The 16,113-nt window shown below is 38.9% G+C and overlaps 1 protein-coding gene across 1 annotated transcript in view; it reads right to left on the bottom strand.

Moving 5' to 3' along the window:
* TMTC2 (transmembrane O-mannosyltransferase targeting cadherins 2) overlaps nt 1-16,113 on the bottom strand; it is a 246,136-nt gene that overhangs the window by 66,133 nt on the left and 163,890 nt on the right. The window contains exons 7-9 of the mRNA XM_009646330.1: nt 12,695-12,780; nt 11,660-11,844; nt 9,312-9,390 (exon numbers count right to left, since the gene is read on the bottom strand). Of these exons, the coding sequence (XP_009644625.1) occupies nt 9,312-9,390; nt 11,660-11,844; nt 12,695-12,780 (350 nt within the window). The remainder of the gene's footprint in view (nt 1-9,311; nt 9,391-11,659; nt 11,845-12,694; nt 12,781-16,113) is intronic.

Below are 16,113 nucleotides of genomic sequence, written 5' to 3'. Positions count from 1 at the left end.
TGTGACCCCGTGGGAAGCCTGCGCCAGATCAGGTTCCTGGCAAGCCATTGCGGACCCATGGGGGGAGGAGCCCATGCCAAAGCAGGTTTGCCGGCAGAACTTGTGACCCTGCAGGGGACCCAACGCTGGAGCAGTCTGCTCCTGAGGGACTGCACCCCGTGGAAATTATGAACTCACGCTGGAACAGTTCATGAAGAACTGTAGCCCGTGGGAAGGACTCATGTTGGAGAAGTTTGTGGAGGACTGTCTCCCGCGAAGACAGTGAAGAAGTGGCAGAGACGACGTGTGATGAACTGACCTCAACCCCCATTCCCATCCCCCTGCGCCACTGGGGGGGAGTAGGTAGAGAAACTGGGAGTGAAGTTGAGCCCAGAAAGAAGGGAGGGGTGGGGGTAAGGTTTTTAAGATCTAGCAGTTTTTCTCCTCTCCTTCTCTGATTTTGATTGATAATAATTTTTTTTTTTCAAATTGAGTCTGTTTTGCCCATGATGGTAACTGATAAAATGGTCTCTCCCTGTCCTTATCTCGACCCACGAACCTTTTGATTTACTTTTCTCTCTTCTGTCTGGTTAGAGGGGAGTGATAGAGTGGCTTTGGTGGGCCCCTGGCACCCAGCCAGGGTCAAACCACCACAAGGACACATTTCCCTCCTGTGGTCCTCCTCTTAGGACCCCAAAAGACATTGCTGAAAAGGCAACTGAAAAATTATTTCTGTAAAGGAAACAATGCAGGGTAAATCTGCCTTGCATCGTTCTTGTATACGTTATTTATCTGCCACCCAAATTGCTGGATGGTGAAAATGTAATACAGAAAATATAGAATTTGGCATTAACAAGAGCAGACATCAAAACAGAAAGGAAGATGGAGATACACTTTGAAAAAGAAAATCTCTAAGATATACATTCAGTCAGGATTTAAATTTCAATTTTCAATCATTTCTTTGAATTGGGAACACAAACAGGTTGCCTTAGAAAATGATGGCGAGGTCGGCATCCCTGTGTACCGCAATACCACAAGGGGTTTGTGTCTTTCATAATGCAACCATGAAGCCTCCTTGAGCAAATCAAGGCTGCAGATGTGCTTACTGTAAATGCGCCTCCCTAGATATATAATTTCCCTCTTTTTTCCCTTAGGTACCAGTGCATACAATAACATAATAAATCTAGAAGCCTAGTTTGATGTTATACTATGCTGATGTTTAAGATACTGCAAAAGATTAACAGTCTTGGTGATAAATATGCAGTGCACGCACATCTTCTCTGAAACAGCTGAAGCATGGGAACTTAATGAGCATCAAGTTCTGTCCAGACTAAGTATACTCTGTTTGGTTTTTTTCCTTTTACGGAATAATCTGAACTGTATTTTAAGAGGGAGTCAATCCACATTTACTTTGGTTGAGCAGATTCTTACAGTCCTCAATTAGCCAAAGCAAAGCCTTTGATCTGATTTAATTAGACCACTAAGCTACTTTTGAAGGAAAATACCTAACATAGAAAACAGATATAAATGAAGGGCAAAATAAAATCAGTTTCAGCTTCAAATGGCATGGACTTTGCCCAGCTGTTTCCTGTTGTACAAAGACTTCCTATGTGTCCTGGTTTCGGCTGGGACAGAGTTAATTTTCTTCCTAGCAGCTGGCATAGAGCTGTGGTTTGGATTTAGGATGAGAAGAACGTTGATAACACCCTCATGCTTTAGTTATTGCTAAGCAGGGCTTACACCAGGCAGGGACTTTTTCAGCTTCCCCTGCTCTGCCAGGTGCACAAGAAGCTGCGAAGGGGCACAGCCAGGACAGCTGACCCCAACTGGCCAAAGGGCTATTCCAGACCATATGACATCAAGCTCAGTATATAAACTGGGCGGGGGGGTTGCCCAGGGGACAGCAATTGCTGCTCGGGAACTGGCTGGGCATCGGTTGGCCCGTGGTGAGCAACTGCATTGCTCATCACTTGTTTTGTGTATTCTTTTATCATTGTTATTATCATTTTCTCTTCCTCCACCGTTCTATTAAACTGTCTTTATCACAAACCACAGGTTTTACTTTTTTTTTTCCCAATTCTATCCCCAACCCCACCGCAGCGGGAGGAGTGAGTAAGCAGCTGTGTAGTGCTTAGGGTAAAACCACGATACAGTGAAAGAAGTATATTGATACAAACAGAAGCATTGAGCTCACCTGAGACAGAAAATTTAATTTTCCAACAGATGTGCAACCAGTCGTAAATCATAAGGTTACAAACTAAGAATTCATAACTGAACAAGTGATTGTACTCTTTTCTTGCCTTTTACTTTATTTACACACATTCTAAAGATTTTTTTTTTTTTTGAGACATTGTGCCAGTATAGGTTTCTTTAAAACCCTCTTAACAGAAGCACTTTGTATTAGAATCATGCCTAACTGGGATCCCTGTAGTCCAATTTCAGTCTATATTTTTGGTCTACAAATGTTATGTTTGTACTTATTTTCATACAACTCCCCCCTTATGTTTAAAATAGAAATGCATTTGAGGCTCAGACTCTTAGCTTTTTCAGAATATTGCCTAAGAAAACTCAAGCAATTCACATGAAATTATAGATCAATAGTTCAAACCAAGAAAACCTGAGAACTTGGAAAAAAAAACCTGGTCTCAAACATTGCATCCACTACCGCCTCAGCAATCCATTGCTGAAACCTTCATAGCCAGCTTGAATCCCTCAAACAAAACAAAGTGAAAAAAACAGGAGACATTGCAATCAGCCTGGAGATTTATGCTCAGCTTTGTACGGCAGATATAAACTCCCATAGTCTGAAAAGTCTCAGAGGGGGAAGAGTTAAAGTAGCAGGATGCGAGCAGGGAGGGGGAGAGAAGGAAGCACTCCCATCACTTTTGGAGTGGACTCCATTCTTATTTCCCTAGAACATATAAAAAAATACACATGAATGAAAAAAAATCCTTTTTTTCAACCAAGCTAGTTTTAAAAGAAAAAAAGGTTGTAATGTACCTTTAGTAAGAATTTACCAGTAAAGCTTCGTGAGATGCATAGGAAGGACACTTGACTGGAACTTAGACAAGTGCAGGTACCATGCTTGCATAAGTTATGATGTGGGATACGTATTTCACAGCTTAATCATCTTTGGCTCTTAAAAAGTAAGTCTTGCACAGCATGAACTGTAAAACTATACTAGAAAAAGTGTTTCTTGGAGTTCTAAACAATATTTAAAAGTAATTCAATAAAAAAGCATTTAATGGGAACAAGGGATGAATGGGATAGGAGCCTTAACAATATTAACAGGTTTCTACAAACATCCACATCCACCCAAAAGCATAATCAAATAAAGTGATAGTTATGTTATAATCATCAACACAGAAAGTCTCTCTGCATGCTAAGCCTTTGTACTTATGATGCAAACCTCTGCACCAGATGTAAAATCTGGCTCCCCTTTCCTGTTCTGTACCTGGCTGCCACTTGTGCATGATTTGTTTTCTGTCCATGTGAAATGTAGCAGATTAGCAAGGAGAAATCTAAACTCTAATCTGTGCATCATTAACTGTATTCACTCCTGCAATGTTAGCTTCTTTTGTAACTTGCATTTCTCATAAAGAATGTTTGTAAGACCTTGCATTAAATGCATTTGGAACAGACATTCAGATGTTAGTTGGCAAGGGCAGATGAAATGTGATCAAGACATTTGTCTTTATGACAGTATCTTGCCAATCTAAACCTGGACAATGCCACCCCGACATCTTTCTTGTTACTGTTCAGTATTAAAATAAAGCCTCCATGGTCCACCTCACACCACTTAACTGGCAGGAGTATGAATTACTGTAGCAGGTGGGCCAGTGTGGTTTTAAAAGCAATGTAATACAATCAACTGTACAATATCAGATTTCAAGGAACGCAAAAGACATCTAGAGCAGAGGCTGATCCTTAAGCAATCCTAATATTGGCATTAAAGCATTCAAGATCCCACAGGGACCATTTTATCTTTTGACCCCAGGTTTTAATTGAAACTTTAAACAAAATATATTACCTATTTAATGCAGCTGAGCTGGACTCTGGCCTTTGTAGTGCATGTTGCCATGCCAAGCAAATTAATCTGTGTAACCTTAGCGTGTACTTTTTAATTTACATCAAAGAAATGTGACAGAAAGAAAATAAATACCAAGCCAACCCTATGCAGCTTGTTGAATAATTATTTTGATTCTAGTTTTAGAGTTTTAATTTTTAGCTGGTTTGGGTTCTTTTAAGAAAAAAGAAAAAAAGGTTTTACTTCTTGGTACAAAGCCAGAGAAACATATGGTTTCCTTAGCTGAGTTGTTGCACACCTGGTAAAATAAATCACAGCAACAGGAGACCAAAATCTACCCTGCAACTTTTCATATGCACAAACTTAGAACATCTGATGCTGGTCTTCTGGTCCTGCCTTTTGTACCATGAATGAAATGCAAAGTCAAATGGATAGCTTGCTTCTTGAGGCCCAATACTTCTTTTTCCCTTTAGGAGGCAAATTACTTAGAGTTTTAAAGGACAAGAGTCAGCCAGGCTGGCTGGTACCAGAGGAATGAGTCACTGGGCTTGTCAGAGCAAAAGGCCAATAGAAGCAAGGGCAGGAAAAGAAGTGTAATACAAACAGGGAAAGCAGGTGGTGTAAAGGCTTAACACTGCTGAAGTGTTAATGCTACTGCGCTCTGAACACTGGAGTTCAAACCCTAATTCAGTTTAAAAAGTTCGTCTCCTGTTTATTCTCTTTGAGTATGTCATGTACATCACACAGGGAAAAAAGCCTCCAGAAAATCTTCAATGAAATGATTGAATAATTAGTAGAAATTAGAGGAAGCACTGTTTTCTTATGTCACATGCCAGTAGCTAATACTGAACCAAGCAGAGCTATTGCCAGAGACTCAGAATACATCAATCACAATGACAACCGCAGCAGATAATCCTCAAACTGTATTCTTGGATTTCATGGTAAGCCGTGAAGACTTCTTCCACATGTAGGGAGACAGGGAAGGACCCTTCCTTCCCAAGCAGATGGGGAGCACCCCCCAGTTTCTCCCCCTTTGTCCCCAGCAATGAGCACACAGCTCAGAGTCAGGTTCATGCAGTTCCATACACATGAGATGGGACTGGCCTATTTCAGTTCTTCTAGTCTCCCTTTTAAAGGCAAGAGGTAGGCAGACAAGTTTATGTAACGCTATTTATCAAAGGAAGTGTTATAGCGAACGTGTTTATAATTTCACCTTGAACTTCAAAACAGAAATAAACAAACCGGTCAGCCTTCTGGTGCCCAATGACACGGTATGAGCTGCAGAGTGGATATGTTCCCGATAATGGATGCAGTTGCCTTGTTCTCCTGTCACACTCGATGCAAAGAGACGACTGAATAGGTGTTTAGGATTTATCTCGCCCAACTTGAGCTAGTTAAGCCTAAGCTAGTCATCTCAGCTCCTTTTACAGGAGAAGTATGCTTGCGGGGGACTATTTGTATAATCTAAACTAGATGTCTAAGTCAGATGGGCTTAAGTACTCCCCAGAGGTATCTTTTTCTTTCCACACTATAAAGTGAGTATAGCTACTGAGCTCTGCCTTGTCATCTAACCTTTACACTATTACAGGTAGGAGAGACTAACATTGAATTCAACATGTCTAACTGCCGTCATGTATGCTCATGGACAGATGCATCCAGGACAGCTTTGAACAAATGAGCCTGACTCCTGCTGTTAATAAGACTGCACCGTGTTCGAGTCCCTACCATACTCTGTATGTCGCCTCTTGGATTGCCTTTGCAGCATAGCTGACAAGCCACACCTCAGCAACCAGTGTGAAGCAAATTCTGGTTTCCTTGCAACAACTGCGATCACAGCAACATCCAAAACACAAATATGTGCTACATTCAGGGTAAGTTGTACTTTACAGAGCTCCATAACACCCTGTTGCTCTTTGCCATTGACTGAAAGGGGCTAAGGTAAGCTCAGTCAACTCCAACTTGTTACATTGCTAGGAAATCTGTGAAGTGCTGGTGGCTGCCTAAAGGAAACAGAAGCCAGAGCACGGGCTAAGCAGTGGAGGAAAGAAGCGTAGCAGCAGTCAAGCCCAGGCAAAGGACTGAGCTGCTCTTTGTGCTCACTATTGCTTTGCGAGTTAATAAATGCAAATCCCAGGAACAGAGTGAACTTGGATGTCATGGACTTATAAAGGAAGCTGAGAAAGGCCTCTTGAACCTAAAAAAGTAACCAATGGGCAAAAAAGTAAAAAAACTGAAGAATCTTATAGGTCATAGTGGTTCTAAAGGGAGTGTCTATTCACAAAGTAAAAAAACTGAAGAATCTTATAGGTCATAAAGGGAGTGTCTATTCATGGGAAAAGACAAAGGGTGCATGGGCCTGTTTTGTAATGGAACAACCATCACGCTAGAAACAGCACTGGTTTACTTTTTCCAATTTCTGTATTCCTGAGGAGCACTTTTATCAGAACTATGAAATATACCTCTGCACTAAAGAGGGCAGTCAAACTTCAGTACTTCAGCAGTCACTGTAGGACACTGTAGGATATTAAGCAGAGGTTTAAATCATGGAGTGGTGACTGTTGATAATCCTGCCAAATTTATCCACAAATGTTGATAGATAAAACGGATAAAACAATAGTTCAGCTAAGACTCTCAATGAGCAAAAGTACATGCAATAATCAACTTGTGTGGTTTAGGTATTTTAGCCATTTGCATTCATTTGATAAAGTTCAGCATTCAGGGAGAAGTAACTCTCCATTTCACTGTATGAACCTTAAGGAAGTGCTTATACTATTACTGACATTAGATATCTTGTTCCCTCTGACAAGAGAAGTACTTAATTTAGCATTTACAGAGATTTGCAAACATGTAGCATCAGCTACAACTATAGTTTTAGAATTTTTTTTTCCTCTGTCCAAGTAGTTGTAAGGAGCTAATAAAAGATACCTTTCCTAAATAAGTAGAGAAGTGTGAGTGGTGCCTCCTTTCAACAACTGTGTCAAATCAATTGGTATCAACCAATACATTCCCTTATATTTTAGGCACTGGGATGGGGAAAAAAGCCACAAACCCCCACATGCTTCCTATTGAACCTAATTGTTTCTACATATATTTTTAACTGATCTACTTTCAATTACTTTAAAAGCATCTGACATCCTTTCCTATCCCAGATAGGAGCTCACAGACTCTACTGGGCCAAACACTGAGGTTGCTTAGCAGAAACGCATGCCCTTTCTGAGAGAATTCCACCTAAAAGCATCTCTGGAACAATGACAAACCTGCCCTCTTGTTTACAGATCTGAATACTATAAATAATAATTCATATGATCTTCTTTCTTTTATCTGTTTAGCATATCCTGTATAAAGATGTGATGAAGAATATGAGGAGCTGAAGTTAAAGTTAAAAAAACCAAACAAAACCCTCAGCTAAATTCATGTCCTTGCAGTACTCAAGGGACTCCGCTAAAATTTTAAGGGACAGATAGGCTGGTCCTGGAAGAAGAATTCTCTCATTGTAGATGTCTAACTAACAGTACATCAGCTGGGAAATAAGTTTTTGGCACAACCTACCAAAAAAAATCCAACTATCTCCATAGGCCTGTTTGGACATCTTGTAGGTTTACAAGGAAATTTAACATCCAACACACACACTAGATTTTATGTTATAATCAATCTCACCCCATTTTCTATGAAATAAACACAAGTTCTTCTTAGTTTCAAAGACGGCTAAATGGGAGATTAAAAGAAACCTGTATGAATTGCACATGAGGTCTCCAAGATCCTGGATGACAGATTCTGGAGGCAGAGAAAAACACTGATCCATGCATTCTAATTGTAAAAGTGCTGCATGGACACTCTTAAAGACATCCAGTATCTAACAGTCTCATCATTTATTTGCCTTATCCAGCATTGCAGTTGCTGGCATTTAAGCTCTGAACCTCATTTGGCTTGCATCTACTGAAGGCAATTATTTTTGGTTTTAGTAGCTAATTTATTTGAGCACCAGTTGCCTGGCTAAGCTCTTATTTCATCCTGCCTGACTCCTCAAGTATCTTTCTGAAGCACTAACAATGGACTCACCCATCATGTTGTATAAGCTCTGTGGTGCAAACTGTCTTGGCATTTTCTGTATTGCTTCTTTGTAAACCATAAGGGCATCCTGAAGAGAGACACACAAGAGGGACAAATCATTAGGAAAGCACCAATTTCAAAAGCAGTCTTTCACATATAAAGGAAAGCCAAACTATCTTCCTTCCCCAAGTGAAATGTGCAGAGAGGAAGAAAACACATTGGCATCATAAATATCACAGAAAGTTCACATTTCTTATTTACAAAAGTTTTACCAAATTCAGTGAAACTTATTGACAAGAGATCAAATTAGTTCCAATATTGCAATTTCCAATTAGTACCAATTTTCCAATAAAAGGAACATTTTTTCAAACTCCTCAATGACTCATGAGTTTATAAACATATATAAAATTCTATAGGCCATCAGAATAATATCAAACTGCAGACAAAGGACTGATGACTAAACTACAGTAAGTGTTCTAAAAATAAACAAATAATTTTCTATTTCCAAGTAATAACAAAACATAATCCTGACAACTAAAGTCTGTTCCACAGAAAGAATGAGATGGACTACAGTGTCAAGAATACCAAAATCACATTCCCTTCGCAAATGTGCTGTGCCTTGAATTACCTGATCACATATTTAGAATCATAGAATGTTTTGGGTTGGAAGGGACCTTTAGAGGTCATTTAGTCCAACTCCTCTGCAGTGAGCAGGGACACTGCTAACCAGATCAGGTTGCTCAGAGTCCCGTCCAACCTGGCCTTGAATGTTTCCGTTTGGACATCTTGTAGGTTTACAAGGAAATTTAACATCCAACACACACACTAGATTTTATGTTATAATCAATCTCACCCCATTTTCTATGAAATAAACACAAGTTCTTCTTAGTTTCAAAGACGGCTAAATGGGAGATTAAAAGAAACCTGTATGAATTGCACATGAGGTCTCCAAGATCCTGGATGACAGATTCTGGAGGCAGAGAAAAACACTGATCCATGCATTCTAATTGTAAAAGTGCTGCATGGACACTCTTAAAGACATCCAGTATCTAACAGTCTCATCATTTATTTGCCTTATCCAGCATTGCAGTTGCTGGCATTTAAGCTCTGAACCTCATTTGGCTTGCATCTACTGAAGGCAATTATTTTTGGTTTTAGTAGCTAATTTATTTGAGCACCAGTTGCCTGGCTAAGCTCTTATTTCATCCTGCCTGACTCCTCAAGTATCTTTCTGAAGCACTAACAATGGACTCACCCATCATGTTGTATAAGCTCTGTGGTGCAAACTGTCTTGGCATTTTCTGTATTGCTTCTTTGTAAACCATAAGGGCATCCTGAAGAGAGACACACAAGAGGGACAAATCATTAGGAAAGCACCAATTTCAAAAGCAGTCTTTCACATATAAAGGAAAGCCAAACTATCTTCCTTCCCCAAGTGAAATGTGCAGAGAGGAAGAAAACACATTGGCATCATAAATATCACAGAAAGTTCACATTTCTTATTTACAAAAGTTTTACCAAATTCAGTGAAACTTATTGACAAGAGATCAAATTAGTTCCAATATTGCAATTTCCAATTAGTACCAATTTTCCAATAAAAGGAACATTTTTTCAAACTCCTCAATGACTCATGAGTTTATAAACATATATAAAATTCTATAGGCCATCAGAATAATATCAAACTGCAGACAAAGGACTGATGACTAAACTACAGTAAGTGTTCTAAAAATAAACAAATAATTTTCTATTTCCAAGTAATAACAAAACATAATCCTGACAACTAAAGTCTGTTCCACAGAAAGAATGAGATGGACTACAGTGTCAAGAATACCAAAATCACATTCCCTTCGCAAATGTGCTGTGCCTTGAATTACCTGATCACATATTTAGAATCATAGAATGTTTTGGGTTGGAAGGGACCTTTAGAGGTCATTTAGTCCAACTCCTCTGCAGTGAGCAGGGACACTGCTAACCAGATCAGGTTGCTCAGAGTCCCGTCCAACCTGGCCTTGAATGTTTCCAGGGCTGGGGCCTCCACTACCTCTCTGGTCAACCTGTTCCAGTGTTTCACCACCCTCATTGTAAAGAATTTCTTCCTTATATCCAGTCTAAATCTACCCTGTTTTAGTTTAAAACCATTACCCCTTGTCCTGTCACAACCGGCCCTGCTAGAAAGATTGTTCCTGTCTTTCCTGTAGGCCCCCCTTAAGTACTGAAAGGCTGCAATCAGGTCTCCCCACAGCCTTCTCTTCTCCAGGCTGAACAAGCCCAACTCTCTCAGCCTGTCCTCGTAGGAGAGGTGCTCCAGCCCTTGGATCATTTTTGTAGCCCTCCTCTGGACCTGCTCCAACAGTTCCATGTCCTTCTTGTGCTGAGGGCTCCAGAGCTGGATGCAGTACTCCTGGTGAGGTCTCACCAGAGTGAAGTAGAGAGGTGGAATCACCTCCTTAAGATTCATTCCGCACTTAGGATGCTTACTGTCCAGTCTGTTAGCTCTGCATCATTTTCTACAACATCCCATCAGATAGTCTCAGCTTATAAAGGCTGAAATATCCTTGAAAAAATCTAAATGTATGGATCAAGTCAAGTTTGGGTTAGACTGCAATGACCATGAGGTAGAAATGTGATGGTTTACATTACTAAAATCCCTTTCACCTTGCAGGCACTGCACTCCAACTCTACACTCTATCGTCTGTGCAGACAACATGCTGCTCTTCTCTTATCTTTATGGATGTATTAGCTGCCTGTGTCTGTGTTTTAACCAATTAGTATCTGCCACCTCACAGAGCTGGATTCAGCAGACAGATGACAGAGAATCCATAGAGCTTGTGCATGCCTAATCTTAAACAGCTGAGATAACTGTTGCAGTCAGAAAGAGTTACATGGATCAAAACCATGCATATCTCCTGTTCCGAAGTATGCCTGGCAATGCAAAGAGAGAATGACTTTCTTTCAAATGCTACTAAAGGTCAAAATTCAAGCAAATGTCCAGTTTTAGTAATTCCATCAGGGAGAATATAGAGGAATCACAACAGACATATTTGCACACATAAATGAGATGGGATGGGTTGGGTGCAGCATACGGTTACATAAAAAATATCCAACCCACTTCAGCACTTAGGTCAAGTTAACTGAAAATAGCACATAATGGGATGTTTGTAATCACTTAAGTTTTGAATTGTTCCAACTAGGTCTTATTTTTGCAGACTCAAAAGCAACCACAATGCATTTTTTCAACTAAAGATGGTACTCTATTTTGAATTAAAAAGACAGTACGCTATAGGTTGGCTGGTCTGTACTCAGGCTATATCCTTTGCGTATCAGCCATGGGGACAAAGCCAAAAAGAATGAATTAACACATATCAGATGTGACCACTGCTAATGTTGATTCCTGACATCAGAACATTACACTGCTAATTCACATTGTCACACCTGTGGCTGTAGAGAATAAATGTTCTCTGTAGACAATGTTAGCTAATCTTGGCTTGGTGAAATTAAATCAGTCTGTGCCCGTAATGTATTTTGAAGGTCTGGGTGGAAGCAATAGCTGTTATTTATGTATGAAGGTTTTATCATGATATTGTAGATAATCTGGAGTCTTACCTCATAGTGTCCTTGTTCATGAAAAAGTTTTCCTAGGTTATAAAGACAGCTAGTAACAGAGCTTTTATGAGCATGAGGATCTTTCAAATTTTCATCAGGAATCTCTGAACACTTCAGGAAAGTCCTCCTGGCTTCCTCTGTCTTCCCTTGGTTCATCAGGATGATACCAGTATTTAAATAGGCGGCTGTGAACAGGGAAAAAGATGCTATCTTTTAACGGGGTTCCATTATGTTTTATCTAATCTTTGTTTTACTTCAAAGTAGTATCTGAAAGAGATCCCATGGTTCTCTAATTTGGCTTTTTTTTAATATAGATCAAACACTGGTGTAAAGAGGAACATATAAAAGTTCAGAGACAAGGAAAGGAGAAGTGGCTATAAGGACTGAAGGAGGGAAGGGAACCCTGGTTAGTCAGGGTGCTCCATTTCTTTCCTCTTATTAGGACTGTATCAAGCATATAGCATCAGTTTGAAATGTTACAAAAATATATACATATGTTTATACATGTATACTTGTATGCGTATATATACATATAGAGAAGATTTAATACTTGAGCTACAAAAAAGTCAGCAGTCTTAAAACGCACCCGCCTAATTTTGGAACTGGTCACTGGCAACATCCTATGGATTACTTCCCATTTCCCCAGGCAAGAAAGGAAGAATGAAAGGTCTTAAAAAATATTTGTATTATTCACTCACACCACATATCATAAAAATCAGGGACTGGCTGTAAGAAACAGAAAACAGGAGCCTGAAAATTTGTGCAGTAGGATCTATGGCTCACCACCCCAGATCAGAAGCTTTTTAGGTTCTAGCAGTGCTGCCCAGTGTTAACTCATTATCTGCTTCTTCCCTGCACCACATTAAATGTTGTTGACTAATAAACACTTGCTTTCACCTGGGAAGTGCACAGTTTCACCTTTTGCTTTCTGAGTGAAAAACTTCTGGGAAGAAGAAAGTGTTATTCAAGAATAGGAAGATTTCCTTAACAAACAGCAGTCAATATTATGCAAGCTTGTATAGTTGAAATACTTACAGGCTAGTGTGGGTCTGCTACCGATTGCCAGTTTATAGTAATGCAATGCCTCTGAAAACCTGCTGTTTTCCTGAAGTAATAATCCTCTGCATAAGACAAAACAAAAAAAAAAAAAAGAAAAAGAAAAAGAAAAGAGAGAGAGAGGTTACTGCAAAAAGGAACTTTAAAATAAATATTGAAAATAAAACTAAGATAACAAAAAAATGCTGAATGGTATTTCAGAGATATAACAACTCTGCATGTTACTAATAATTCAGTGGGAAAATTATTTTCTGTGAAAACAGGATTAATTCATAGACATCAGGTGCATCCATATGGCTATAACAAAGCAGATGTTAAATGCAATAGTTTTGGCTTTCTTGGAAATCAGGAGATTTATCTCTTCAGTTGAGAAAATGGTAGACTGTGAGACTTTTTAAGGTGGATGGAGTATGGTGGAGCTGTTTGTAACTAAGTCATTCCAGTTTAGCCTGATCTCTTTTCTTGACTTGAGATAAGCAGATCTTTTTCAAATGCACAGTAAAGTCATCCACCTAACACTTCACACGTATTACCTTAACCAGTCCCCTTCTTGAGCAATTCCACTAGATTATTCATTGTACGGCTAAGCACCTACATCAGTTCAATCTTTTCCTGTCGTCTTTCTGCTCTGAACAAAATTAATAACTGAAGAGGTATCAAAAATTATACTGAATACTTCCAGTTCTCAGTTAGTTTCATAATCCAAGGGCTTTAATTAAAGCTTTTAAGACAAGCATCCTTGTGAATTACAATTTACATCAGCCACCTAGATATTTCTAGAGAAATAAGTAGTCTGGACGTCATTGACATGAATTCACAATTATATGCTTAAACGAAGGCTCAAAGCATGACAGTGTTCCCAAAGTTTTAGAAGACTGAAAAAAAGCATATCCAAATACATTAAAATCAGAACAATTCAAAAATCCTTAAAAATTAGTTATTTCAGAGTGCAGACTCAGACCTTATTATCCAGGGCTAGATGTCCCTTTTCACACACCTCAAAGTATCCAGGAGAAAACAAATGTAGCTATTTATTTTAGGCTGGAGGGTTACCATATCTATTTGTAGTTTCCCTAATCTACAGCAAATTTCTCTTCTACCTCTATGCTCTTATCTGCTGATAGTTTTTCGAACTGCAAAGAGCTTGGACTTCTTCTATCTCCAGTCACTAATCAGTGAAGATTTTTTTCCCCCCCCTCCAAAATCTCTGGAAAACCTTTTAAATTAGTAGACTATGGGGGATGAAAAGAGCAGCGCAGTTAGCTAAGGAAGTAACAACCGTCTGTGTTTTTTGCTTCCTACCGTTGGGTTAGGATTTAATGGAATGGAGGAATATATCCTCTCTTTTTCTATACTATCTGTCAGTACCACATGGCCTTGCTTTTGAAACTGTCTTTCAACTAATTTTGTATTAGGTAGTAAATCACTTTTAATATTAACAAAACTTGCATCCAGTTGGTACTTGCAGTAATATAAGCAATGGGGGAATAACACTCAGGATACTTTTTAGCATGGAACCAAGGTTTTTAACTACTATCAAGTGTCTTGCAGGTGGCAAGAGGTATGATCGTCAGGACAGTAATAGCCTTTTCTAAATTTTCTAGAACCTGAATTTTGTTAGCTCTAAAAATTTTTATAGACTGCAATTACTCTAAAGAAAATTATGATTGTCCTGGTTTCAGCTGGGATAGAGTTAATTTTCTTCCTAGTAGCTGGCATAGTGCTGTGTTTTGGATTCAGTGCTAGAAGAATGTTGATAACACCCTGATGGTTTAGCTGTTGCTGAGCAGTGCTTACACCAGTCAAGGACTTTTTCAGCTTCCCCTGCTCTGCCAGGTGCCCAAGAAGCTGAGAGGGGGCACAGCCAGGGCAGCTGACCCCAGCTGGCCAAAGGGCTATTTCAGACCATATGGCGTCATGCTCAGGGGGAGTCGGTGAGAGGGAGAGTGATTGCTGCTCCGGCCGGGCTGGGCATCAGTCAGCGGGTGGTGAGCAGTTGCATTGTGCATCACTTGTTTTGTATATTCCTTATATTCTATTATTGGTAGTAGTATTAGTATTCTTTCCCTCTGCTGTTTTATTAAACTGTCTTTATCTCAATCTACAGGTTTTACTTTTTTTTTCTTTTCTCATCCCCATCCCACTAGGGAGTGAGTGAGCGGCTGGGTGGTGTTCAGCTGCCTGCCAGGTTAAACCATGACATGATGACGATGATGATATTTTGATCCAGTTTTCTACCGATTGCAGTAGAATTCACATTAAAAAATTTAACTGCATGGTCTGACATTTAAGCTGCTTCTTAGTTTTTAAAAAACAAAAAACATTCTTGCACACAATTTTGGGACAAAATTGTCAAAGAAATTCCATTCTTATTTTAGTTCTGGAATAAATAATTTCACATATTCAGAAAACTAATACAGTAATTGGTCAACTTGAACAAAATTAATTACTTTGGTAAGTGTACGACATTTGTACAGTTATTTATTAAAAGAACTTTTATTTATAATTATTACCAAATTCATCTTCTGTGTTCACTACGTGCTCTAGTAGTGGCACTCTTGATTAATTACTCGATACTTTAAGGTTGGGGTTTTTGTACTCCTCTTCCAGAAAATTTTTTCTTCTTTTAAAAGTTGTTCCATTAATAGAAATCCTCTCTCACACACACATATGTATAAAAAACCAAGCTGCTCAGACGCAAGATTGAGTGTTGAATTCCAGCAAATAATTAGTGTTTTATTTCTATTTGTTATGAGGTTTGGTAGAAGAAATAGAGGAAAAAATTATATAATCTAAAAAACCTTGACAAGGCATGAAAATGCCTCTTCTCCATATGAAATTGGTCCTGATTGATTGCTGGTTTTCCCTGTGGCTTCTGACAGTACAAGAATACCTAGATTTATGAGTCTCTAGTTCTAGTTTCAGATTAAACAAAGTTAGGAAAAGGCTTAAAGGAAAATTAAAAAAATAGTATTTTTAGTTGAATAAAATTAACACTTAGGAGGGTATGCTTCTGAGAGATAACTGGCTTGGCTGTTCACCTATGAAGGAGTAAATAGTAATTTCAATAGATAAAAAGTTAAGATTATGAACATTGCATTGAAGTGGCAAAGCATTCCTGAATTTACAGCAAATATTAGAAGAGTTTAAAGAGCAGATATATTTCACGTCCAAGATGAAAAAATCAGATCCTCTCTAGCTTTAAGCTCAAACAAAATACAGGCGTATAAATACACTCACCAACCTCTATTTAATTACTCACGAAATGCAACTAAAACTAAACCCAAACACTTCAAATTTAGTTACTGCCAAAATTAATATCGTCTGTGAAATGTCCTACTTCTCTTTTTAGAGCATGTATTATTATCCTGGTCTCTAATTACTTTACTGCTCACTAT

Source organism: Egretta garzetta, unplaced genomic scaffold, assembly GCF_000687185.1.
Source record: "Egretta garzetta isolate BGI_Z169 unplaced genomic scaffold, ASM68718v1 scaffold68, whole genome shotgun sequence".
NCBI classification, from domain to species: Eukaryota; Metazoa; Chordata; class Aves; order Pelecaniformes; family Ardeidae; genus Egretta; species Egretta garzetta.
Note: the sequence above shows the minus strand (reverse complement) of the source record. Positions and strands in the feature narration are given on the sequence as shown.